The sequence below is a fragment of the Linepithema humile genome, chromosome 2 (genome assembly GCF_040581485.1).
Source record: "Linepithema humile isolate Giens D197 chromosome 2, Lhum_UNIL_v1.0, whole genome shotgun sequence".
NCBI classification, from domain to species: domain Eukaryota; kingdom Metazoa; phylum Arthropoda; class Insecta; order Hymenoptera; family Formicidae; genus Linepithema; species Linepithema humile.
The window spans coordinates 572,289-597,941 of NC_090129.1; the positions used below are offsets into that span (position 1 = coordinate 572,289).

The 25,653-nt window shown below is 29.4% G+C and overlaps 4 protein-coding genes and 1 non-coding gene across 9 annotated transcripts; 4 read left to right on the plus strand and 1 right to left on the minus strand.

Moving 5' to 3' along the window:
• Positions 1 to 1,221: 1,221 nt before the first annotated feature.
• On the plus strand, positions 1,222 to 14,477 carry LOC105677615 (uncharacterized). The gene is made up of 15 exons (XM_067350677.1): positions 1,222 to 1,760; positions 2,241 to 2,413; positions 2,689 to 2,854; positions 3,070 to 3,174; positions 3,761 to 3,902; positions 3,970 to 4,080; positions 4,182 to 4,287; positions 4,657 to 4,805; positions 11,875 to 12,073; positions 12,270 to 12,435; positions 12,653 to 12,751; positions 13,174 to 13,315; positions 13,396 to 13,506; positions 13,616 to 13,721; positions 14,014 to 14,477. Exons 2-15 carry the CDS (start codon positions 2,287 to 2,289, stop codon positions 14,163 to 14,165), a joined length of 1,881 nt encoding a protein of 626 aa, XP_067206778.1. The 5' UTR covers positions 1,222 to 1,760; positions 2,241 to 2,286; the 3' UTR covers positions 14,166 to 14,477.
• On the plus strand, positions 5,125 to 10,141 carry LOC105677381 (Histone PARylation factor 1). The gene is given in 6 exon segments (XM_067348732.1): positions 5,125 to 5,458; positions 5,550 to 6,033; positions 6,036 to 6,085; positions 6,182 to 6,330; positions 6,404 to 6,642; positions 6,777 to 10,141. Coding segments are annotated over 6 exon segments (1,359 nt in total). The 5' UTR covers positions 5,125 to 5,323; the 3' UTR covers positions 7,079 to 10,141.
• Positions 14,478 to 18,231: 3,754 nt separating the features above from the next.
• LOC105677611 (tropomyosin) lies at positions 18,232 to 22,375 on the plus strand. 5 transcript variants are annotated; one of them, XM_067348735.1, is made up of 8 exons: positions 18,232 to 18,308; positions 18,635 to 19,064; positions 19,136 to 19,270; positions 19,598 to 19,909; positions 20,641 to 21,593; positions 21,750 to 21,857; positions 22,081 to 22,107; positions 22,216 to 22,375. In XM_067348735.1, exons 2-5 carry the CDS (start codon positions 18,651 to 18,653, stop codon positions 20,863 to 20,865), a joined length of 1,086 nt encoding a protein of 361 aa, XP_067204836.1. In that variant the 5' UTR covers positions 18,232 to 18,308; positions 18,635 to 18,650; the 3' UTR covers positions 20,866 to 21,593; positions 21,750 to 21,857; positions 22,081 to 22,107; positions 22,216 to 22,375. The 5 variants fall into 5 exon arrangements, with proteins under 5 accessions (XP_067204836.1, XP_067204837.1, XP_012231766.1 ...); XM_067348736.1 differs by having other exon boundaries at positions 21,765 to 21,857; XM_012376343.2 differs by having other exon boundaries at positions 19,136 to 19,201.
• Positions 22,376 to 23,313: 938 nt separating this feature from the next.
• On the plus strand, positions 23,314 to 23,386 carry TRNAV-AAC (transfer RNA valine (anticodon AAC)). Its single transcript has one exon. It is a non-coding gene; the product is annotated as a tRNA-Val (tRNA).
• Positions 23,387 to 23,612: 226 nt separating this feature from the next.
• On the minus strand, positions 23,613 to 25,605 carry LOC105677444 (protein AAR2 homolog). The gene is made up of 5 exons (XM_012376062.2): positions 25,030 to 25,605; positions 24,806 to 24,921; positions 24,575 to 24,728; positions 24,228 to 24,500; positions 23,613 to 24,125 (listed from the first exon to the last, which is right to left on the minus strand). The coding sequence occupies exons 1-5, from the start codon at positions 25,200 to 25,202 to the stop codon at positions 23,717 to 23,719; spliced, it is 1,125 nt and encodes a 374-aa protein (XP_012231485.1). The 5' UTR covers positions 25,203 to 25,605; the 3' UTR covers positions 23,613 to 23,716.
• Positions 25,606 to 25,653: the final 48 nt, after the last annotated feature.

The following is a 25,653-nucleotide window of genomic DNA, read 5'->3' on the forward strand; positions in this document are numbered from 1 at the left end:
TTTTCAGAAGTTAACACTTCACTTTACAAATAAAGACACGAAAAATCAACACTAGTGTAGTTGCGGCAGTAGCAACGACTTATAGCAGGCTAGCAGTATAACTAAAAAAATTTTAATTTTACAATTAGACTAAAGCAGATGTTTTATTATCTATTAGGTAAGTCGTCTATTGTTAAAAATATTCTTTAAACATTCCAGTAAAATAAAAATTAACAATTGAATCATTTCCAAGAAATAAAGAATACGAATGAAAAAAATTAGATTGCTTAATAAGAATAGTCTTGACCAAAGTCAAGATTTAATTGTCCTGTAGATTACACAAAACCAGTATACACAACAAGTATGTAAATTAATGAAACAACAGCCCAAGTTATTTTTATTCTAGATCGTAAATATTTATAAACTAGTATATACCTTGAACTGTGGGCGTTATTTAATCGACTGGCACACTTAAGTTCACACACAGAATTGTTCAATCATATAAAAACATTAAATAATGGCCAATGGCTATTGACCATCTATTAAGATTGCAACCTTTTGGGCCGTAAATCCTTGTAATAATTGTAATAATTGTCAGGTACCTTGTAATAATTTTTTTAATATTAGATATCGCGCAGGGTTTTTTGAATAATAAAAATAACAAAAAATTATTTGTAACAATTAATTAGGTATTAAAAATACATTATTTTATTTGTGTTTAGAAATTTTGCGTTGTAATTACATCTATTCAAAATCAATATTTACATAAAAAATTATAGAAATAAACATTCGCTAAAAGATTTTATGCAGATTTCCTATTTTTTCTTGAATCTTGTTTAGATTCAATTCCACTTTTTAAATAGAAGTGTATATTCATTTTTTTTTTTTTTTTAATTTTTTAACTTCTAATAGAGTAATACAGTAAATTTTATCTAAAAAAATTTATTTCATATATAAAGTTTTAAAATTATTTGCAATTTTAATGAAATACGAGACAAATATATTTTGCGTATGCAATAGAAACGAATTAAAATGTATCAAACTATTTATAAGATATATACAGAGGCGTTACTAGGCAATTACGCAATATACGCTCCAGCGTAGTGTGCTGTTATTTAAAAATTTTAAAAATGTTTAAATGCAAAAACTTATCGATTGATCTGCGACGCTGACCTACCTCTATCTGACTCAATGCTATCTACTTGTAAAATTCCGTTTAATTGCGTAATGGCCAGAAAAGTATAATCTTTCTTTTATCTTCTTTTTTTTAGGCATTCGTAACAGCTTTAAATACACACCCATCACACAGCACAAAACATCCTCAAGACATTCTCAGGACATCGAGGATATTTCGGTGTCCCAAGGATGTTCTAAAAACATCGAGATCTCCCCAAGATGTCCTAAGAATATGTAGGATATTTTGTGCTGTATGAGTATACCCATAAAATGCCTGTATGGGTATCTCATAAAATGCCTGCAACTAATTCAAGGCTTACCTATAAATATTTTATAATTTGCTATTGAGTAGGGATAAGAGGATATATAGAGAAGCGCGATATGAAAGATTTTAGTATACTTTCGGAAGAGGTATCTAAACGTTTAGTTTCTGTTTGTTTCTCTGTAAATTCCCAGTTTAATGCCCAGTTTCTCGCAACAGTTATTAGCTATAGTTAACAGTTATTAGTGTCTTCTAAACAATTTAACCAAAAGGACTTTTATCCAAAATTTTATAAACTTACAATCTTCGCATTTCAGCCAAAAAGCAAATATCATCTTTTAACGTAAGAATTATACTAACATAGATGAAACAACAAAAAAAAATAATTCTTAAAATTTTTTGTATTTATTTTAAATTTGTAATTTCTGTTTTTAATTTTGTTTTGCATGTGTAATAATTATAAAAATTTGTATAATAAAAATAACAATAAATAATTTTGAATAATTTAATCCGTGCATCATTTAAATCTTAAGGATTTCTGATAAATCTTCCTTTTTAAAATTGATGTACTAAAAATTACAATTACTTGTCATTTAAAAAATAATAATTTGGCATGAAAAATTTGTGTAGAAGCTATATTAGAATTGAAAATAGAAAAAATGAACTAAAATCTATCAATTTTTATCAATACTTTCAAAGATTGTATATTCTCATAAAGTATATAAGTACTAAAGTACTGTAAAAGTATATTGCATATTAAATATAACTATTTTAATTAATATATTTTTAGTAAAATATAGCTCAAAATATGTAATAATTTCAGTTTGTATATATCTGAAATAATTTGGCGAAGAAGAACAGTAACAAAAATGTATAGCTTTGAAATGCCTACGCTGCAAACAGTATTGGAAGACAACGGTGGAAACGAAAAGCTTTTAGAAGAGTTGTTTTGCAAGTTTCAATTATGGTTAAAGCAGCAAACTCACCTTCCTCAAGGTTCGTATTTTGAAATTAGATATATTTTTTATTGATATCAATTTATACATAATTACATTAAATTTACAGTAGATGTTGCAAATTAAATTATTTTTAATGTGCTAACTGTAATTATTTCAAAACCTTACACAAGACACTTGTAAAACATGTATTAGAAATATGAATTTCGTAGCTTCTATATTTAATTATTGATATGAACTTAACCTTTTGCTTTACGCTTTAATTTGTGTAATATTTAACATACCGTAATAATGAACATTTTTTGCGCTTTGCAGATATAAGCGACCAACGATTAAAATATATTATTTATGCTGCAAAGTTTGATTTCGAGAAAGCCAAGAAAAATTTGGATACAATTTACACCCTTCGCAATCAGGTTCCAGAAATTTACGGCACCTTCGATCCACTTAGCGATGATATAAATCATTTTCATAAATTCTTGTAAGCACTCGAATGCAATGTAAAATATTAAATTTCCATATATTGCTTTAAGCAATATTTTAAATGTACAAATAGTATTGTTAAAAAACTAATTACGATTTTATTAAGTATTAAGTATTAAGCAATAAACAATAACGAGAAAAAATGCTATGTATAACGATTTAAAGTCTATTTATGTATTTATGCGAGCACATATATTTTTATTTATACTTCAGCCAATGGGTACCTTTACCAAAATTGACGCCAGATCAAAATAGAATATATTTCGGCCGGATAACAAATAACGACGCTTCTTTGTTCAATCCTTGGATAATGGAAAAGTATGTATGTAATATTCAAAGTATAGTGAATATACTATAGAAAAAATATTCAACTATATGAGCAAATATATTCTAGCAGTAAATAAGCAATAATATACATAACTTTATTCCTTAAATACTTTATATGTTTATATCTTACTTGTCATAAGATTAAATTATTAGACTTATGCTTATTTCCATCAATATAGATTAACTTTAATCTTGGTTCAACTTATTCGTCATCTTTTTTTACTTTTAAGAATTAAAAAAAGATTAAGAATAAGTTGAACCGAGATTAAAGTTAATCTACGTTGGTGGAACTGGGCATTAAACTTAGTAATTGCCCGTAATTATGGAAAAAAATACTGAGTAAATTGCACATTCTCAATATAAGCTAAAGATATTGATTAACATATTTAATAAGCAACAATATAAATTGTTACTTAATACCTATGTGACTGCCAAGAATAATTTCCATTTTTTTTCAAAAGGCGCTATCCACTCAATCCATTTACAACTAATCACTTACCTCATTTGTTCCGCAATCTTTTAAACATTCCTTCATTTTTTTTAAACAAAAAATGCATATTACTTGCTAATATTATAGATATATTGTGATGACAATGGAAGCTCGTATAGAAGAAGATATAGTTTCCAACAATATTATAATTGGGGATTTCGCTGGTGTAACTATGCAACATATATTTAAGTATACACCATCTCTAATGAAAGTAATGGATACTTGTTTGGTACGTAATTGTTTTTTACAATATAATATTTTATAAAAAATTGATTTATATCATTTAAACTCTCTAGGAAGCATACTGTGGAAGAGTAAAAGCGATTTACATATTCAATGCACCACCATTTATCGATATATTTTTGAGAATGGCAAAGGCAGTAATAAGAACAAAACTTTTCAACAGAGTACGTATAAATTAAAATTGTAAAAATATGATTTGTTAAATAATTTCTGTTTGGCTTTTGTTAAAACAATTCAACAATTTCAATTGGCGCTATCATTTCAGATACACACTTATGCATCAGGAATAGAATCATTAGATAAAGAAATACCAAAATCTGTTTTGCCAATGGATTATGGCGGTGGGCAACTGTCAATGGATACATTAGCAGGTAAAATATCATCAATTTTAAATATCATAATAAGCAAAATGTGCAAAATGATCAAATTTGCTATCAATTTACACCATTGCTAACATTTGACTATCTGAATACATACATACATACATATTTATCAATCTAATAACTAAATCACAAAACAATAAAAAATAAATAACATTTTCATATGTTTGACGGAAAATAACTGTTATCTTAATTATTATTATTTAGACAACAACAGATACTTATTCCACGCAATTAATCTTTTAACTCGGCTTTGCTTAAAAATGTCTATTTCTATTATTTAATTATTTAAATACCAAAAATGGTTAAGTGGTTTTTAAATTTTATAAATTTAAATTTTTACGATATTATTATTTTCAGATATGTGGAATACGAATCTGGTTAAACGAAGGAATTGGTTTTTAACAGAAGAAAATCGTAAAGCCGACGAATCTCTCCGAAAAAACTCTGTGATAGATCCAAGCGATATGTTCGGAGTTTCAGGAACATTTAGAAAATTAGAAATCGATTAACAAGCAAATATTTTCTTATAAATAAAAAAACAAAATAAAACTTTCAAACATATATTCAAATAATTGAAAATTATTTAATAAATATTAGATCTGCATTGCCATTATTAATATTTAACATTTTAAGCAACATTTTAAAGTTATGTATATGTATATATATATATATAGAATATTTTTATATAATGAAATATACAATTCAATTTATTCACAAAACGTGCTTTTAATCGATAAATTGTGAATGCAGCATAGATGCGAACCGCACTTTACCAACAGTTTTGAAACATGCATGTGGCTACGTAGTTTCACATCCTCTTGAGTAGTTAGCGCTAAGAATCAGAATGTTTTTAGGTGCGACAAGATTGTTGATGTAGTGATGTAGTCGCTCTCATAACCTGAACTTAAACGAAACCTGAATGATACATTTCTATGTAAGCCAGTGTAAGACAGGTACAAAGAGTCTAAATTTTTTGATGAAAAGACGAACGATGTAATATATCTTATCTTATCTTATATGTACAATGTCATCCGATATTAACTCTCAATTCCAAGTATACAAAGAGGATCCTCGAATTCCTTGTCAATATGGTGTCAAATGTTATCAAAAAAATCCACAGCATCATAGTAAATACAAGCACCCGCCAAAAAAAGAGAAGGTATCATATAATTGTTAATTACTGTATTATTTGATAATTGATATGATATATGAATGTACAGTTACTGCTAATTGTCTGTTAGACTTTGCAGGTAAAACAAAAAACTATAATTACTCGAATAAAAAGAAAAAAATTTGTTCAAAGTGAGAAAAAGGCGAGACTGGAAACTCCACAGAGAAAATTACAGAAGGTACATGAGTCTTCTGAAAGAACTGTGCATAAACTTTCTCCAAGTACAGAGAGAAGTAGCGATAACACAAATAGCGACGAGGATAATAATGAAAATTATAGTGTGATACCAGAAACGTTGGATAAGGATATAACACAAATAGTAACAAATTCTAATTGTTCACCCAAATCAGTTGAGAATATATTAATTTCTCATATTGATGTCCAGAAGATAATTAAGGATCTATTTTTGGTTGAGATGCCGACAGATTTCTTTCAATTTTACGAGTTTTGTAAAAATGTATCCAAGGATAATCCTCTTTTAGCATTGAAATCTGTTGGCTTGAAACTTGTGGGTCCATATGATGTGCTAAATGGTAATTTAAAAAATTCTGAAACTGAGGATGATAAAAATACCTGACACATTGGAGATATTACTACGACCCTCCAGAATTTCAGGTGAATAAGATATATTAATAATCTCTGAGTTTTGTACATGATATTTAGAGAATTACGAATATAGGTTTAGCACTTATACAGGAATTTTATTTTTAGACCATTATAAAATGCAACGACAAGGAAGGTTTACATTTCGGTTATTGGCGAGATGATGTCATAGAAAAACCAACATTTGTAGCAAAGAATCAAGCAAATGTGAATTGCATATTTGAACCTGTTGCAGAAAATATATTCGGTACTATCGAGTAAGTAGATATAAACATTTGAGAAATATATATCTTTATATATCCATTCCCATTATTTATATTTACATTACAGCATTTATCTGCAAAGCAAAGTGAAATCGGCCAATCCTTTTGAAAAGACCGCTGTTATGCGTTTGCATTCCCACTTGAAAAACTTTGCTAAACAGCATAATATATCTCTAGAGAAAAACACCATGGATATGCGATCAAGAGAGAAGCGAGTCGTAGCGCGAACTTTCCACCGAATAGGCATTGTAGTCCCTTATGATAAAAAGACTCAATTGGGTTATAGAGATTTGGCTGCGACAGACAGTAAGTACATACAAGAATAGAACTTATAAAGTTCTAAGTAAAAATTATTTTATAATTCAATCTTATTCCCATGCTACTCCTAATGCTACTCTATGCGCATATGTGATTAAATATCTTTTTGATGTGTCACACAGATGATTTGCAAAAACTATTGAAGCAAATAGAGGAGGCTGGTAATTCAGATGAGAGAAAGATACCAATATCAAAACTCGATGAAATCGTAAGATTGGCAACGATAGCTGCAGATGAATGCGATTTTGGCACTTGTTTAGAGCTGGGACACGATCTCTTCGCAAACGGCAGTAATCATGTTCAAACTAGAGCTTTACAAATGCTATCACTTGCTTACACTCATTTACAAAGGCTACAGCTATTAAAAATACTCAAAGCGCACTTAAAAAACAGAAAGAAAGGTTGCGAATTAAGCATAATTTAAAACAAACTTGTTACACATTTTATGTGCGAAAAAAATTATATAAATTATTAAAATTTTTATATAAAATTTTACAACCAGTTTAGCAGTTAAAACTTATTTAAATCTTTGGAACAAATAACTGTAATGTGTACAAAGAAATTATAGTCATCCATATTTTTAAGAAAAATTTGTTGTGAGATGAGACTCAAAGAGCCAGTGAATAATAAAATAAGTATGTAATGTTGATGGAATTAATGCTGATTCGCATATTTAATGAGGAGCAACATCACAATTGTATTACAAAATAAAAAAAAAAAGAAAGGAAACCTATGATAAAACAACGATGGTATAACTTTACATGGCAATTATAAACTATACATAACGTATTGTTATTTCACACTGATTTACTAGATCGCGAATAATACCCGTTCTTTCAAAACACTATCTAGCTAACAATCAAAAACACGACAAATCGATTATCTCGTTTACTTTTGAAGCTTTTTGAGTTCTTTATTTTTACAAAGCACAAAACGCACATTATTTTTTAATATTATATATTGTATTAAATATATATATATATTTGTTCGAAGTTCCGGAAACATTTAGACAATTACAAATTGCTTAACACAGATATTTTTTTATTAATAATAAATAAAATAAATTAATAAATGAATAAAACTTAGTTCAATGATATGAGATTGTATATTCTACTTACTAGTGTCTTTTAATATATGTGAATTTCGCGCAATAAATAGACTATAAATTTGCGATAAAATAATACATAATTTTCCCTTGTAAAGTAAATTTCCGTTCCAACAATCATAGAATTTTGTTAGCATAAACTGCAGACTGCAAATTAGCGACAGTTGAATATCAATTAATACAAAAAATATTTTAATTAAAATTGTTAATTTTGACATTTAGTGCGTCTTTATGATATCAATGCATACATCCAGAATCATCCAAAGATCTTGAACTTTTTCTGCAGTGTCTTAAAACAATTAAATAATATTTACATATATATATATACATATGTTTTCTCTTTTTTATCAATAAATCGGCACTGATATTAGTGCTTATATAATATGCACGGTTTAAAGTTAATTTCTATCAGAAACAGATCGTAATGTGTGTAACTAACTATATATGCATAATTAGCACATATACTAGTTCAATATACATAATCAGCAATTATACCGTGGTCTGATGCATGTGCACAGTGCCGGATCTACACATAAGCTAGATAAGCTACAGCTTAGGGGCCTCACATTATAAGGGGGCCTCTTTAGTATAGAAAAGATTTTAAAAAATGTATTTTTTGTTAATAAGAAGGGGCCTCCTTAAGATCATAGCTTAGGGGCCACAAAATCGTACACCCGACCCTGCATGTGCATAATCGAATCGCTCTTCAATATGTCATTGACAAAGAGTTTTTAATTGAGTGAGCAATTACGACATATACAGGGTGTTTCATTTTCTATTCAGTTTACCGCATTCTACCCGCACACGAGCGCTGGCACGAACATTATAAAACACCCTGTATAAAAGAATATCCAACCAAGAGAATATTTGTAGATATAAAACATTTGTGATCAACATATTTGTGCTTTTAACGCTCGTCAACTGCGTAAATACATTTATTGCGAGTGATTTAAATTATCAAAGAGTGTCACAGTTACTCATGTCTTATTACCAATTTAATCGACGAAACTACCATCCGACAAAAAAAATCAGCTTTCGAATTTTGAAAGAAAAGTAAGTTTTATCTCCTTATTTCAAAGTTTCGCTGTGCAAAAAAAAATAGAATTAGCTGGCACAGTAATTTTCATAGTGTCGTAGCAAAGGATAAATTATAAAGGTATTTTACTATAATGACGTAAAACTTGCTGTGCCAAAAAATTTATTTCCGTATTTAATAGGAAGAAAATAATGTGATAAAGTTTATAAATTGCTTTATGAACATTAAATTAGAATTCATCTTTTTTTTATATTAAAAAAAATTAATGTTGGAGTTATTATTTATAAAATGTTCGTTCAGAATTTGAGAATCGTCTTTATTATTGTTTAGCAAACAACGGAGAACATTTTAAACATTTGTTATAATAAATGACAAAATTTTATGCAGTAACTAGGCCTTGCTATTTTCTTAAATATCTCCTAAAATAGTGATCGAATAAAAAAATGTTTCCTATAGAAGTTACTTGTTTTTTTTGTGTAGAATAAAATTCTGCAATAAAAAATATAGGTTTCCATTTAAAAAAACAAATTTGACCTTCAAATTACGTTGAAAACGCCTTCCAAATAAAAAATTGATAATGCCGTTCTCTATCCCCCTCGAAATCATGGAACACGTGTTTTAGCTTTTTTTTGTATCTTTCATACTTTTCGAGATAATCAGCTGGAAAGTTTTCAAATAAACACCCTGTATAAGCCTAATCAAACAGTTTTTTAATGTAATACCGAATGAGGATAATGATGTACAAAAGATGCAATTGCTGTTGAAAATTTATATAGAGTTCAATCTTCTAAAACAATAGATGTTAAAAAACAAGATAATATAATTTACATAACACTATAAAATATACATACCATATCGTTATTTAACACTGATTTTACTTGATCGCAAATAATTCCCGTTCTTTCAAAAGACACTATCTAGCTAACAATCAAAACACGACAAATCGGTTATCTCGTTTACTTTTGAAGCTTTTAAGTTCTCCATTTTTATTACAAAGATACAAAACGCACAATTACTTTTTAATATTATTATATGTTCAAAGTTACGGAAACATTTAGACAATTATAAATTACTTAACACAGATATTTTCTGATTAATAAATAAATAAAATTTAATTCACTGATATGAGATTGCATATTCTACTTACTAGTGTATTTTAATATATGTGAATTTCGCGCAATAAATAGACTATAAATTTGCGATAAAATAATACATAATTTTCCCTTGTAAAGTAAATTTTCAACAATCATAGAATTTTCTTAGCATAAATTGCAGACTGCAAATTAGCGACAGTTGAATATCAATTAATACAAGAAATATTTAAATTAAAATTGTTAATTTCTCAATTTCGATATTTAGTATGTCATTATGATATCAGTGCATCCTTAATCATCCTAAGATCTTGAACACTTTCTGCAGTGTTTTAAAACAATTAAATAATATATATAGTTACTAGTGTAACTAAGTATGTATGCAGGGTGTCCGGTAATTGCTGAATCGCTTCTCGGGTGTAGGTAGAACGGGTTAAACCGAGTGGAAAAGTCCTCTACCGTTTTGCGATTTTTGTAATAATTAATGAGAAATTAATTAAAGAATATTGGCTAATTTGCGCGAATCTAAGCGCGCGGCGAGAAGAGACAGCCCACTGTTACGTGGTCGCTAGGACGCAAGAATCTAGCCTTACGCACCGCTGGAATGCCGTTGACATTTGTAGAACGCTCCTTCCAACGCTTCATCGCGCGCCTAGTAATCAAATAACAGTGGGCTGTACCGCCACGGGTCTCTTCTCCGCCGCGCGCTTAAACTCGCGCAAATTGGTAGATATTTTTTAACTAATTCCTCATTAATTATTGTGAAAATCGCAAAATGGTAGAGGACTCTTCTACTCGTGAGAAGTGTTGAGAACTGTCAAGTGTTTACTATCGTCTCATGACGCATTGCACCGTCCCTGCCTGTCCATTGTATCGGATTCGTAAGTAGCCAACTATTTTCAATTATAACTCGAAAACTAAATTTCGAACAAAATTTTGTAAACGAAAAAATTGTCTCAGAATTCACTCAAGAATATGGCATTGCAAGAACATCAGGTTATTTTGAACACATTACGATCTTTTTTTTTTTATACAAATTAACTTTTAACCGTGCAATGTGTAACTAAGTATAATTAGCACATATACTAGTTCAATATACATAATCAGCAATTATACCGTGGTCTAATGCATGTGCATAATCGAATCGCTCTTCAATTTGTCATTGACGAGTTTTTAATTGAGTGAGTAGCAATTACGACATATATAAGTGAATATCCAATCAAGAGAATATTTGTAGATATAAAACATTTGTGATCAACATATCTGCCCCTTTTAACGCTCATTAGCTGCATAAATACGTTTATTGCGAGAGATTTAAATTATCGAAGAGTATCACAGCTAATATCTTATTACTAATTTAATCGACGAGACTACCATCCGACACAAATCATCAGCTTTCGAATTTCGTACGAAAAGTAAGTTTTATCTCCTTATTTCAATGTTTCGCTGTGCGAAAAAAAATAAAATTAGTTGGCACAGTAATTTTCACAGTGTCGTAGCAAAAAATAAGTTATAAAAATATTTTACTATCATAGCGTAAAACTTGCTGTGCCAAAAAATTTATTTCCGTATTTAATAAGAAAAAAATAATGTGATAAAGTTTATAAATTGCTTTATGAACATTAAATTGATATTCATCCTTTTTTTATATTAGAAAAAAGTCATGTTGGAGTTTAAAGTTCGAACACTATCACGCTGTAGAAATGACGTTATATTAACCGCTCTCTTCCCCCCTCGCGCATAGTATGATGAAACGGCTTTTCTAGTCAGTTTCCAACAGATTTTCTACTAGAATGTTGTCTTGTATCTCTTAAAGTAACAAATCACATTTAAAACACATTTTTATATTATTTACTGGTTCAATTGCCAATATCTTCAACAATCTATAATAGAAATATTTTATAACAATCAATCATTATCCCATTTCAAACAATCCAAAATTCAAACCAAAGCTCTATTTCTAACTTCTTCTTGGTAAAGACATGTAGCCTAAAATATTTCCTTATATAATAATTTCAGTTTACATATATCTCAATTTGATAAAAAAAATGGTGACCAAAGCGATGGAGCTCGAAATGCCTATGCTTCAAGAAGTGTTGGAGGACAGTTGTGGAAGTGAAGATTTTTTGGAAGAGTTATTGTGTAAATTTCGGCAGTGGCTAAAACAGCAAATTCATCTTCCTCAAGGTTTGTACTTTTAAATTTCAATTAATTTTATCGATCAACTCGTTAATTAGCATCCAAAAATCTACAAAATATAGTAATCTGATAATCACAATATTCTGGTTTAAATAATAAAAAGTCATAGTTTTATTCATGACTTTTTTATCGTCTTTTTCACAGAATCTCAACATAATAACGAGTAGTATTTTACGCTTTACAGATATCTCTGATCAACGATTAAAATTTTTCATTTCTACTGTAAAATTTGATTTCGAAAAAGCTAAAAAAAACTTAGATGCGCTTTACACGCTTCACAATCTTCTTCCAGAATTTTATGACAATTTCGATCCTCTTAGCGAAGATATAAAACTATCCAACATATGCAAGTAAGTAATTAAATCAATTATGAATTATTTTTAAATTCGCACATGTTATTTTGTATATTTGAAATATAAAAAGTAATATCAGTTAAATCTTTTAATTTATGTTATAGTATTAAGTAATAACGAATAATTATAAGATTTGCGAAAACATGTGCACCATAATTTAAAATCTACTTTTGTGCTTGCAAACACATAATATTTTTATAAATATTTAATATAGTCAGTTCATCCCTTTGCCAAAGTTAACGCCAGATAAATATAGAGTACATATAGCCCGGCCAATAGATGGCTCTAAATTTGATATTTTGGCACTTATGAGGTACGTATATGCAATTGTATCCCCAATACGTAAATGTGTCTCCAATAAACAAAATGTTTGCAATGTTGGCAAAATATTAACAAATTTACTGTCAATCCACCATTGCAAACATTCGACTATCTGTGGGTCTATCAAGTAGAATAAGTAAACTATGAAGAATATACAATACACATACCACTATACATGAAAATATATTATAATAGTAAATAAACAGTAATTCAATTTTATTCCGCAAATATTTCTCAGAAGATTAAATTATCGAGCTTTGCAATGCCATTAATTATCTATAATTATGAAAAAAAGTGCTCACGAAAAGATTGCACATTGTAAAAATAAGTTGAAAGATGTTGAAAGAGTATAGAATAGATAAAAAAAAATTTTTCCAAAACAAGAAAAACGCACGTTATTTGCTAATATTATAGGTATGGCTTGATGATAATAGAAGAGCGCATAGAAGAAGATATAGTTACTAACAACATTATAATTTGCGACTCTACTGGTGTAAATATGAATCATGTGATACAATATACGCCAAGTCTAATAAAAAAAATTGACATTTGTATGGTACGTAATTATAATTTTACTATAGTAATATTGCTATAGTAATATTTAGTAAGAAAATTTTTATTATTTTAATTATTTAGACGGCATACGGTTTAAGAATAAAAGCGGTTCATATAATCAATGCACCACCATTTGTTGATATAATCATGAAAATGGCTAAACCAATATTGAAAGCAAAACTTTTCAATAGAGTAAGTCTGAATTAAATTTATAGATACATATGTAATTTATTAAATAATATATTTTGTCTTTATATTAAAACAATTAAACAATTTTAATCTATCGTATTATTTCATTCAGATACACGTTCATACCTCAGGAATAGAATCATTGTATAAAACAATACCAAAATCTATTCTGCCACTGGATTACGGCGGAGAACAACCGTCAATGGATACTTTAACAGGTAAAATACCGTCAACATTTTATATACATTTATCAACAATTTTATCAGTAACAAAATCACAAAACATTTTTATATGTTTAATGGAAAATAATTGTTATCTTAATTATCATATCTCGTACTCGTACTCGTATTATTATATCTCATACTTATTCCAATCAACAAACTAGTTTTTAAATTTATCTATACTTAAAAATATCTATTTTATTAGTAGTGATTATTTAAATATTAAAAAGCTGTTAAAATGTTTTTAAATATTTACGAACTTATTTTCATAATATTGTCGTGTTTCCAGATATGTGGCATGCGAAACTAGTCGAACGGAGGGATTGGTGTTTAAAAGAAGGAAAACGTAAAGCCAATGAATCTCTTCGAACAAATTCTATAATAAATCCGGACGATTTGTTCGGAATTCCAGGAACATTTAGACAACTACAATTTGATTGATATGAATTTTTTATACTAAATGAACAGACAAAGTTTAATTCTTTAATATGATTGTGTATTCTATCTGTTTATTGAAAAAAGTTGAATTAATATGTATATAAAATAGAAATTCATTATATGATGTAGAATTAAAATATGTGTAGAATCCATATATATATATATATATATATATATATATATATATATATATATATATATATATATATATACTCTAGTTCAATCCATATATAAGCCTAATCAAACAGTTTTTTAATTCATTACCGAATGTGAGGATAATGATGTACAAAAGATGCAATTGCTATCGAAAATTTATATAGAGTTCAATCTTTTTGATCAACATTTCCTGTATTATTCCTGTATTCAACTCCCATATTAATTGTAATTCTAAATCTTCGCGAGTAATAAGACTGTAAGAAAGTAATTAATACTTTACTAATAATCAAATCATTGGAATTTCCATCCAAGATAAATCGATGATCTTTGATTTATGTCAAAGAATAAGATTTATTTCTTTTTAATATTTTGTAATAATATCTCATTTTGAGCGGTCTATAACTGGCGACATAATTTAGAATTTGAAATAAAAAGTTCTATTCCTAATTTTATTCCCAATAGGAGCATACTCTAAGCAAGTAGCCCAAAATATGCACAATAATTTAAATTCCTATATATGTAAAACAATTTGATGAAGAAAAAACGGTAACAAAAAGTTGAAGCTCGAAGTACCTGCGCTTAAAAATATTTTAGAGATAGAAACTATCTTTAAGATTTTTTAGAAAAATTGTTATATAAATTTCGACTTTGGCTTGAAAAAACAGCAAATTCTGATAAATTTTATCCATTAATTCGTTACATAGATTAATTTTAAATTTTAAATCATAATATATTTAATAATCAATATATCAACATAATTTTTTTGCTTTTTAAAATTTTTCAACAGAATAGGTATAAATTAAAATTATATAAATGGATTAATAAAGAAGAGACAAGAAAACCACAGTTATTTCATCACAGTGCTTTAATGTTGTGTTTTTTAGTTTATATATCAGACATTTTTCTGGCATCAGATCCCTTCTTCATTGTAATAAGATTAGGAAAATAATTATTCAAAACTTACATACATATATAAAATAAAATAATGAATTTCGCACACTAATTATTATAATTGTACCAAATTTTAAAAAGTAAAACATACTAATCAGTTTGTGTATTTGTGTATTCGCGATACGCAAACTGATTAGAGTTTCACTTTTTTAATTTTGGTGTAATTAGTTAACATGCGTAATTAATTAATTTTATTTTATATGTGTGTGTGCACTGATTTTTAGTAATTACTTTCTTAATCATGTTATATTGAAGAAAGCTTGATGCCAGACAAAAATTATAATATAAATTATAGTACACAAATTTAAAGAATGAATAACAAGATGTGGTTTTCTTATCTCTTTTTTGCTAATTAAATTTTTAATCGTCAGAGCTCTTTTTTCGTTTTTATTTATTTATAAAACTAGGAATATAAAAATAATTTTTATACTGTCTTTATTAAAATAATTGAAATATTTTGATCTCGTTGCTATCATTTCAGATACGCATTTGTATATCAAAAATAGAATCGTTACATAAAATAATATCAAAATCTCTTTTGCCAGTGGATTGTAGTAGTGAACAACCATCAATGGATGTTTTAACAAGTACAATATCATCAATATGTGTGTGTTCTGAATACAATTTTATCAATTTAAAAACTAAATCACAAAACATTAGAAAATAAATAGTATAAAATGGTATTTTCATATTTTTAATGAAAAACCGTTAATTACTTACCTTGAAGATGTTGCGAAGCCCGATGCTTCTCGAACGTCCTCCTCCTCCTCTTCAGAGTCCATCGATGATTGCTCCTTGGACATCCTTACTCTCTTCGCCGTAGTTTAACGATGATTGCTCCTCCATAGCACTCACTCGCGAAAATCACGCGAAATTTATTCGATAACGCGAACTTTGTCAGCTTATGACAAAGGAAATACTCGACGAAAAAGCGCGAAATCGCAAATGGACACTTCCGTTCGACACTTGCGACCAGGATTGGGAAAGTTATTTTGTAACAGTATCTAGTTAAAGTTACAGTTCTTTTCACTAAAAAAGAACTAGTTACAGTTACAAGTTACCGACTCTGAAAAGTAACATGTAACAGTTATAGTTACTCAAAAAGTAACGAGTCGTTACTTTTCAGTTACTTTTTTGCAATAAATGTGCACTACTATTTTAAATATAAGAATCTTACATTTCAAGATTTATTAACTTATTATATACTATATAAGTACTTAATTTTGTGTTATATTATTTTATATGTAATAAATCACAATTGTTTTAAACTTAAAATAAAAATACATTTAAAATATTAAATTGATAAATAATTTAAAATAAATTATTATACACTTAGAATAAAAATTATAGGATTAAGATTTTTCAGTTTAAAAATTCACGAATTTCACACAAACAGTCGTAACTTTCCGAAAAATCGTAGACTAATGTTTCAATTCTTCTTAAAATCTCAACTTTATGCTTATATGATAATAATCCTCAAAGATAATTTATTACTGGGTGGCAGTGCATTCTTTAAATGAAAATTTGTTTATTTTTGTTGAATTTCATAATTAATATCTATACGTTTATCCGTCTATTTATTTAACAAATATCGAATCTACACTTAATATGATAAATTCTATGACAATTTTGTTCCTTTCCTTATGCATATGTTTATGCGAATATGCAAGTTTGTCTGAATAGGCCCTAATTCTTACAATTAATACAACCGTATATAGAATATTAAATTAACTGTTAAATTAGTTACTAGTTACCATAAATGTGTAACTAAGTTAAGTTACAGTTATAGATGAAGAAAAAGGAACAAAGTTAAGTTATAGTTACCGAAAAAAAATAACTGTAACTGTAACTTCGTTACAAGTAACGAGTTACTTCCCAACCCTGCTTTGAGACATCTGGAGCAGGCGGGTAAGCGACAGAGAGAAAACGAAAATTGCGCGTTTTAACTTTGCGTGCCTCCCGCCACGGCAATGCTAAACTCAAAGTACTTTGTACAAATCGTAAATCGACAATTATTCGTCAAAAGTAATATTCGAATATTTATTACGATCGCGACTTGAAATATAATCACGCAATATGGAGCGAATTTCCCCTGCTCTGTCGAGCGCCCCCATGTGAATGCATAGTATTGGCGCGCAAATAACAGCGAGCGTACACCATGACGTAGGCAAACAACCACCGCGTTGAAAATTTTGGCGCTAACTTCTTTACGTTTCTTTCGATTCAAAACACGACGTACACAGCGTACCTGCGTCTTGCCTTCAAGCTTTGACAAAATATCTGTAAGATAAATAATTTATTCATTATAAAGCTTTTCATTATTTGTTACTTGTGAGATATTAATTATTTATAATTATTTATATATTCTCTGCAATAATCACATATTTTGGCATTTGGCATTTTGCATTATTGTAATATAATATAAACAGTAAATCACTTTAAAATACTTAAAATATTCAAAACTTGTTCAAGATAACTCTTAAAAGAATTATATTCTTATTAATTTTAGTTAGATTAAAAAAAAATCGTGTTTGTAAATTGTGTAATTTTTGTAATAAACATTTAAAGACGAATAAAGGCTTCACAGCGCACAGTAATTTTTCAAATATTTGTAACACTGCTATAAATAATATATAACATTTGAAAATATTAATGTACGAAATTAAGACTTTTATAATTGATAAAAGATTTTTAATATAGAGTTTGGCATTTTTCAGTAAATAAAGTCAATATTTTTTAAAAATATTATAAATTTTCGAAAAAAATGCCAAATTGCATTCTGCAAAATATAATTCTTAAATCTTACAAAATTTAAATTATATAACGTCAAATAAGAGAAACGCATAAAAATAATTCAATCTGCGTAAACCTAAAAATTATATATCGTAGAACTTGATATTTGAATATTATCAAAGTGTGCAGTGCAGCTCGAAATAGAACGAACGACGAACAGCCAAAAATACTTTAGGCATCTGCCTAGCTGTTCGTGTCCAGTCGTTCCGGTTAACAGTGAGAGACAATATTTTGGACGAGAGATACGTATGTATATGTACACTGCTTCATTTAATAAATCATTTATAACTTATAGCAAATTCACAATCAGCAATTGTTGCTAAAGATATCCTAGAAAAACTTTTAATACTTGCAAGATCGAATCGTTGACATACAATTTATAATCTATAATAAGTGCATGCTAAAAGTGATTACGCGCAAACGAAGGATTTAAATACGACATTCTTTTCGCTTGAAATATGATGGAAAACACGACGCGAACAAATGAAAAATGACTTAATCGACTTCTCGTTAAAGAACCAAAACCCATTCTTCCTCACGATACAACACTACAAATTTCATCTTGCTTGCAGAGAGAGAGAAATAAAGATGTCTGATGTAAAGGAATTAGATCCCACGGCCGGCGGAGATGCATCGGTTGCCGAAACGAGGAAGATCGATTGCACGGACAGCACAATCTCCGAAACGACTGTCAAACCGGAATGCACCGATGTAGTGCCAGAAAATGCAGTTGCACCCGAGGAAGTGGTTGCAACATTGAGTGCACAAACTGAAGCCGAACGTTCGGCTGAGGTGACAAATAGCGCGAATGTGCTTCTTGCTGAAGAAATCGCCAATTCGGACACACATTCCGCAGAAACTATTGACACAATCGTGGATATCGTCCACGCAGTTCCGGAAAATGTAACTGATGTACAGAAACCTGCTGCAGAAGTTGAAAACTTAGCTGCGGCCACTCTTCAAAACGAAGAGACGCTGCAAAAGTCAGTTATTGAAGAAAAGGTGAACAGAAAATAATATATAATTGATGAACTTTTATTGTTTTATATAATTTATTGATTATTATTGCCTAGGCTGATAAGCCGAGACAAAATCCAAAAGACAACAACACAATATCCAGATTGGAGGCGGAAGTGCGGGTGAGAAAATCCTTTGAGAGTGTGGACTTTCCCGAAAGAAACAAATCACTCCTCGAGTCCGATAACGAAGTTAAATCTCCTGTTTTTAGTAAAGAATTATCTTATAGTGTTCACACATTTCTATACATCTCTTTCTCAAATTCTTCTCAAAATATTGAAATTGTTCTTACTTTACAGATTTATTCTAGAATACTTAAATCAATTCATTGCTATTAGTAATTAATTACTAGTTCGATAAATTATAATAATTAAAATTCTACGATAAATTGAAAACAGTCAATCTCGCGAGAATCTTGCCATTCTTATAGACTTTTTGTAAAATAATTCTCCATTTTCGTGAAGATCTTTCAATCCTTCTGAAAATTTTCGAACGTCAATCATTTTTACGATTGACAGAAAAGGACAAAGGAACGCGACAGTTATCGAAACCAGCTAGAAGACACGGAGACAAAACTAGCCGCTTTAAAGGCATCCTACAACGCGATAACAAGTCATGGTAGTGATGAAGACATCCTGCAACGATCGGTGGAACAATTGCGCGGACAACTGGCACAGACCGCATTAATGTATGAAGAACGAAATCGCATGGTCGCCAACCAAGAAAACCAGATCAACGCACTGAATAATCAAGTGACTTCATTGAAGGAAGTGGTGTCGATCACACGGGATCTGCTGCAGATCCGTAACATAGAGGTGAAACAGTTGCAAGTGAGTCAGCCATCATAATTTCGGTTTCTTGACGATACTTTTGTGGCTCAATGTACCGAATGAGAAGAGTACAGAATTCGAATGACTCCTTCTGATGTTTCTTACAATCTGTAAAATACGACAAAACGGTTAAGACTTATATTATTAAAAATCGAAAAATTATGCAGCGTGTAATTCGTGTGATTGACATCATTAAAAAAATCTTTTAAAAGTCAAATACTCTTCTCGCGATACAAGTGTTAATGCAAGAACAATGTCATCTTTTTAGTCAAAATAAAATAATCTGCACAATAAATTTTAACAAACACGACTGTAGAAAAATTAGTTCTATGACTGAAAATTAAATGGTTACAGTTCAGATTTTGTATGCTATAATTTACACAGTATATCTTACTTTGATTAAAATATGACATTGACTGTTCTAGCATTTAAGTCACGAGATGTGTCATAAGTTGCATAAGGTTCAAAGGATAACCCAAGCAAGATAACATTTTTCCAGACAGCAGACTTTATCTTAAAAGTTTCCTTCTGAGTTTCTTTATGTCTTTTTAAGAATAAAAAAGAATTCAGAATCAATTTTCCAAACATGCGAATTAAATACCCGAATTAATGCCTTTCGATTTATTTATTCTTTTCAAAGATTCCAAAATGCATTCTTATCAACTTTAAATTGTAAATGATAGCATGTATCGACTCAACTGTAACTCTCAACTATGTAATTCAAATTGCAGGCTGAAGTCGACAATATGGAGAAAAAAATCACAGAGGAACGCGATCGACATAACGCAATGATCAGTAAAATGGATGCAGCAATGCGACTCAATGCCGATCTCAAGAAGGAATATGAGACCCAGCTATCCTTGTTTCAAAGTCTTCGTGAGAAATACGGCGAGAAAATTACTCTTTTATCCGCAGAAAAACGAGCTCTTGAAACTGCCGCCTCTGCACCTGAATGAATAATATTCCTATCGAATATTAATGTATTTAACATACGAATCATTTTTCATCGAAATATATCTAGTCATTCTCTGAGACATTTATAAACATATTTATAAATACAATGTTTTTTGCATGCGAATTCTCGGTAATCGCAATTTCTCGAAAAATGCTCAGCTTGCATTCTAACAATTTACGCAACATGCAAATATAATATTAAAAATATTGCATCGTATATGCAGAAAATACGAGTTTGTATACAAAGTATCCAATGCTATTTTTGTTAACAACGGATTAACAAACGAATTGAAATGGAATTTTTCACGAATAAGAATTTCAGAACTAAATTAATAGAGTTACGATTTTTTGATGCTTGAAAAATCTGAAACTATATTTCCGAGTTTCAAGGATTAACACCTTTCAGCGACAATACCAAAATTAGCAATTTTGAAGTAAAAAATAAAGTTCTATCATCTACTCAAGCTGTGTCTAGCTGTTCATATTCTTTAATATGTTAAATAACTGTAACTGCCGTATCTATTCTGCATATTATCGCGTCGAGTCAAAAGGGTGAAAAATACTGCGCGAAATAGATACGCTAAACAGCGTTATCAATAAATAACAAAAAATGCCATCATTAATATATTATAAAGCGACTCGCAGAATTATTTCTCATGGTTTATTTGAGAGTGATAGTTGACGAGTGTAATCGCGAGGAAGAGGAAATATTATTGCCAAAGAAAATCAGGTGACTTAAGACAAGTTATTTTCGAACTCTTGCATCGCAATAATCTATAAATACTCAATATGTCTTTTTATTCTTTTAATTTTTCGGATAATTTGACTTTGCGTGTCTTGAATATGACACTAGCGACAATAAAACTTAATTTTAAATCTGTTATAGACATAAATTTTGCAGAAAAAGATGAAAACGTTGACGATAAGTTTACTTGTGTTCTGCATCGTGGCAGTATCCTCGAAACAATGGACGTACGATTATAACAAACAAATGGTTAGTTTATACATAATATAATACATATTTCCCCAAAAATGTGACTAATTATCAATTGTTGTAATGCCAAAATTTATAGAATAAGTAATGGTTGTAAAACACGAAGTAAAAAGCTGAAAATAATTAATTATGTTGAAAATATTTAAATAAAATACGAATTTTTTAAAATATTATATAATGGTATGATATAAGACATACCAAGCAATAAAAGTATCTGTTTTAGTGGGTTCCAGGGTATAACTTTGTCGACGTAAGTATTTGCGAAATCTTGGATAAAGTTTATACTAGCTAATTGTTAACAACTTAATCAAATAGCATTGCAAAATCATTTTTATGCATTAAATTCTTTCCATATAAGGAACTGTCATTGCATTCAAAATTGTCTTCGATGCATGAACGGCAAAACAAAATAAATGATCAGATCGAAGACAAAATTGTGCAAAATAAAATAGATAGGAAAGTTGAAGAAAACATTGTACGAAATGAACTAGATGATAAAACAGAAGACAATATTGTGCCATCGGAAGTTAAAATTCCACCGATAAAGATCGAGGATTTTCTAATGAGCAAACTCGAATAGCGACAAAAAGTGGCGGTAAGTTTTACAATACTAATAAGAATGTAATTTTGTATGATTTACGAAATAATCAATATTTTCCGATAAAAAATCCGAAAAGAATAATCGCAATATTTTTCTTATTTCCACTTTTAGTCAAAGAATAAAGAGATAAAATTAACATTCTTCACTTTTCAAGATTTCTGATAAAATTATGAAATATCTCGATATATGAAATATGTAAATGTAAATAAAAAAAAAACTCTAGATTTTTTTTTACAAATTATAAATTAAAAATGTTAGTTTTGTCGCACATTTTTGCTTGTACCTATATAATGCACATAGAAGAAACAAGGTAGAGCTTCTGACTCAAAAAAATTAAAGAATGTTTTGCTTCTATATTCAGTAATCATTATCATATTAGTATTAGCAAGAATAAAGAAAAAGAAGCAATTCAGTTGTATAACGTATTTACTTTTTTAGCGACTTTATCGTTCGGAGGTCCAGAGGTCCAGAGAAGTATATAATGTAGAGATTAAAGAAAGTGAGGAGTTATAAAATAAATTTCCATTCAAGATCAAAGTATCCACACGCATCATAACGCTTCAATGAGAAAAGAATATAATATGGAAACTTAATTATAAAATAATATAAATATAAATAAAGACAATATAGCAAAAAAATAAACTATCTTATTTCCGATTAAGTCCCCCTTATATTAATATATTTCTCTATTATGTTATGCATAAATAAATCGTACTTTGAATAAATAATTAATTAGCAATATTTTAAGAAACTTTTAATAAGTTTTCTGTATTTTAAAGATTAAAATAAACATCCTATATTCATTACTTTATCAGACTGCACGCTAAATAAGAAGTGGAAACAAACTACCTGCACGTTTCCGTGGTGTAGTGGTTATCACATCCGCCTAACACGCGGAAGGTCCCCGGTTCGATCCCGGGCGGAAACATTTTATTTTTTTTTTGCCCTTTTTCTTTATTCTTAAAAATATTATTTCTCATTAAATTACTTCTGTATATTTGTTATTATACAATTTAAATTTTTAGAGATTTATTCTAATAAACCTAAATATAATTAAGAATAATCAGTTAAAGTTGACAGAAGAGGATTAAAGGAAGGTTACGGTAGGAAAAAAAATAAAAATGAAACAAAATAAAAATTCATTAACACAGATAGAAATGTCAGAGCTTGAATAATCCATTTTGTATACATTATATATAAATATACTTATTTATAGAAACAGTAATGCATTCATACCTTGCTACTTATTTATTCACGTTTATGTCAGAGTCACTACTACAGGCACTTCATCGTCCGCCTCCTCGAGCAAATCCGAAAAATCCCACAGAAATTTCGCAGTTAATCGATCCTGCAAACGCTTCGCGTAAGATTTCAATCGGCCGTCCACTTCCGAGTTCGACTCGATATTACCAAACAGTTTGCATAGATTGTGATACACGAAATTATTGCTTGCCACAATGTCGCATAGCACTTCTTCCGGCACATATGACAGCTGTACTTCTAGGGTCTGTAAAAACTCTATGTAAACAGACCGATACTGCGGAATTGCACTATCTACACCACAGATCAACGACACAAGCTTCTTCCACTGCTCAAAAGCGTCCAAGCTTTCACCCGCCAGAAAACAAATAAATGTCAACTGCATTTCTCCAATAATTTCGATAGGCCTAAAAATATACAAGCGTTGTCTTTTAGATATTCATGTGAAACATACATTCTGCGAACTTTCTGTTTCCTAATTTTTAAACAAGTATCGATTCCAAACGTACTCTCGCAATTTTTTAAGAATAGTGTCCAAGGCGTAACTGGAATCGAGAGAATGCCGCGTTATCTCGCTCGGAGTTGCATTATCGGGATAATGCTTGTTCGGTATTTCCGTGAGCCTAAGTTCTGTGCCAGGCTTCGGTTTCAGGTTTGGCAATAATTGATCCTCCTTAGCCTCAGTAAGTCTACGAAATCGTTTTTGCTTACTGCAGGATGCTCCGCCACGTGGTCTAGAGGCATCACTGCAGTGCTCCAATTCCAAAGCGGATCGCACGTAACTAAAAGACAATGTTTAATTAATATTAGAAAACAAAACGTTACATTCTACATTGATAAAATTTATTTTATTTACCCACACAGTGGTGAGCACCTCGCTGCAACAGATACAGTAATTCCATTCGTTAATGTGGTCCACTGTTTTAACATCTCATATGGATATGGTCCTAAATATCTGTCCAACTCTTTCAAGTTATCCTTCAGTCTCTGAATTGTTTCCTCAGATACAGCTATTGTTCAAAAATCTTGTATAAACTTCAAACTTATGCATAGATTTCAAATACTAATAATAATATTACTTTCTTACGTTCAGAGCTGATATCTTCTTCCTTACTATCCCATCTTTTTACTAAGAATTCACATTTCTTGAAGTCATGGAAGAAACCAACTCTAGGCATCATTTCGCCAAATTCATTCACTGCACTGTAAAAATAAATACTGAATTATTTGGTAAACCCCAAAAAATATACATAAAATATAATTGCACAAGTTCTTATATCTTCACATAAAATTCAAAATCATTTGTGTTACCTATAATGCACAAAATGTATCCCAGGTGGAATCATTTTAATGCCCTTAAAATTCGTTCCTGTATTCCAAGACTTTATATCAATGCCGATGTCAGTACCCACCGGTACATCCAATAAAACTAGCGTAGCACCTTGCATCAATAAAGTTTGTGCAATATTTTGATCCACTTCCATTTTGTGTTTTTCTCTCAATGTTTTTGGATCATTAATGTACTCACACTTATACAGCTATCATAAGTTCTTCACAAGCAAATACTTTTTTATTACAATAAAGTTTTTAATAACAGAATCAAAGTTTTTGTTAATATGAACATAACCTTTAAAATCATTCATGTATTACGGATGTAAAACTTCACATTTCTAGATATGAGATAATAATCTCTATTAAAGATATTAATCTCTATTAAATATTTAACATGCGTCTGTGCTGGATTTTGGACGAAACAACAATTATTCTATACTATTATAAATTATTTGGAGATTTATATAGGTACTGACACAAGATCTATTGACTTAATGAAAAAAGATGGCGTTAGAATCGAGCCCATCTGCCAATCGAATAATTCTTTCCTGTAAAATTCTTTTAAAATTCTTACGTTACTCGCAATTTTAAACTGTTTTAAAG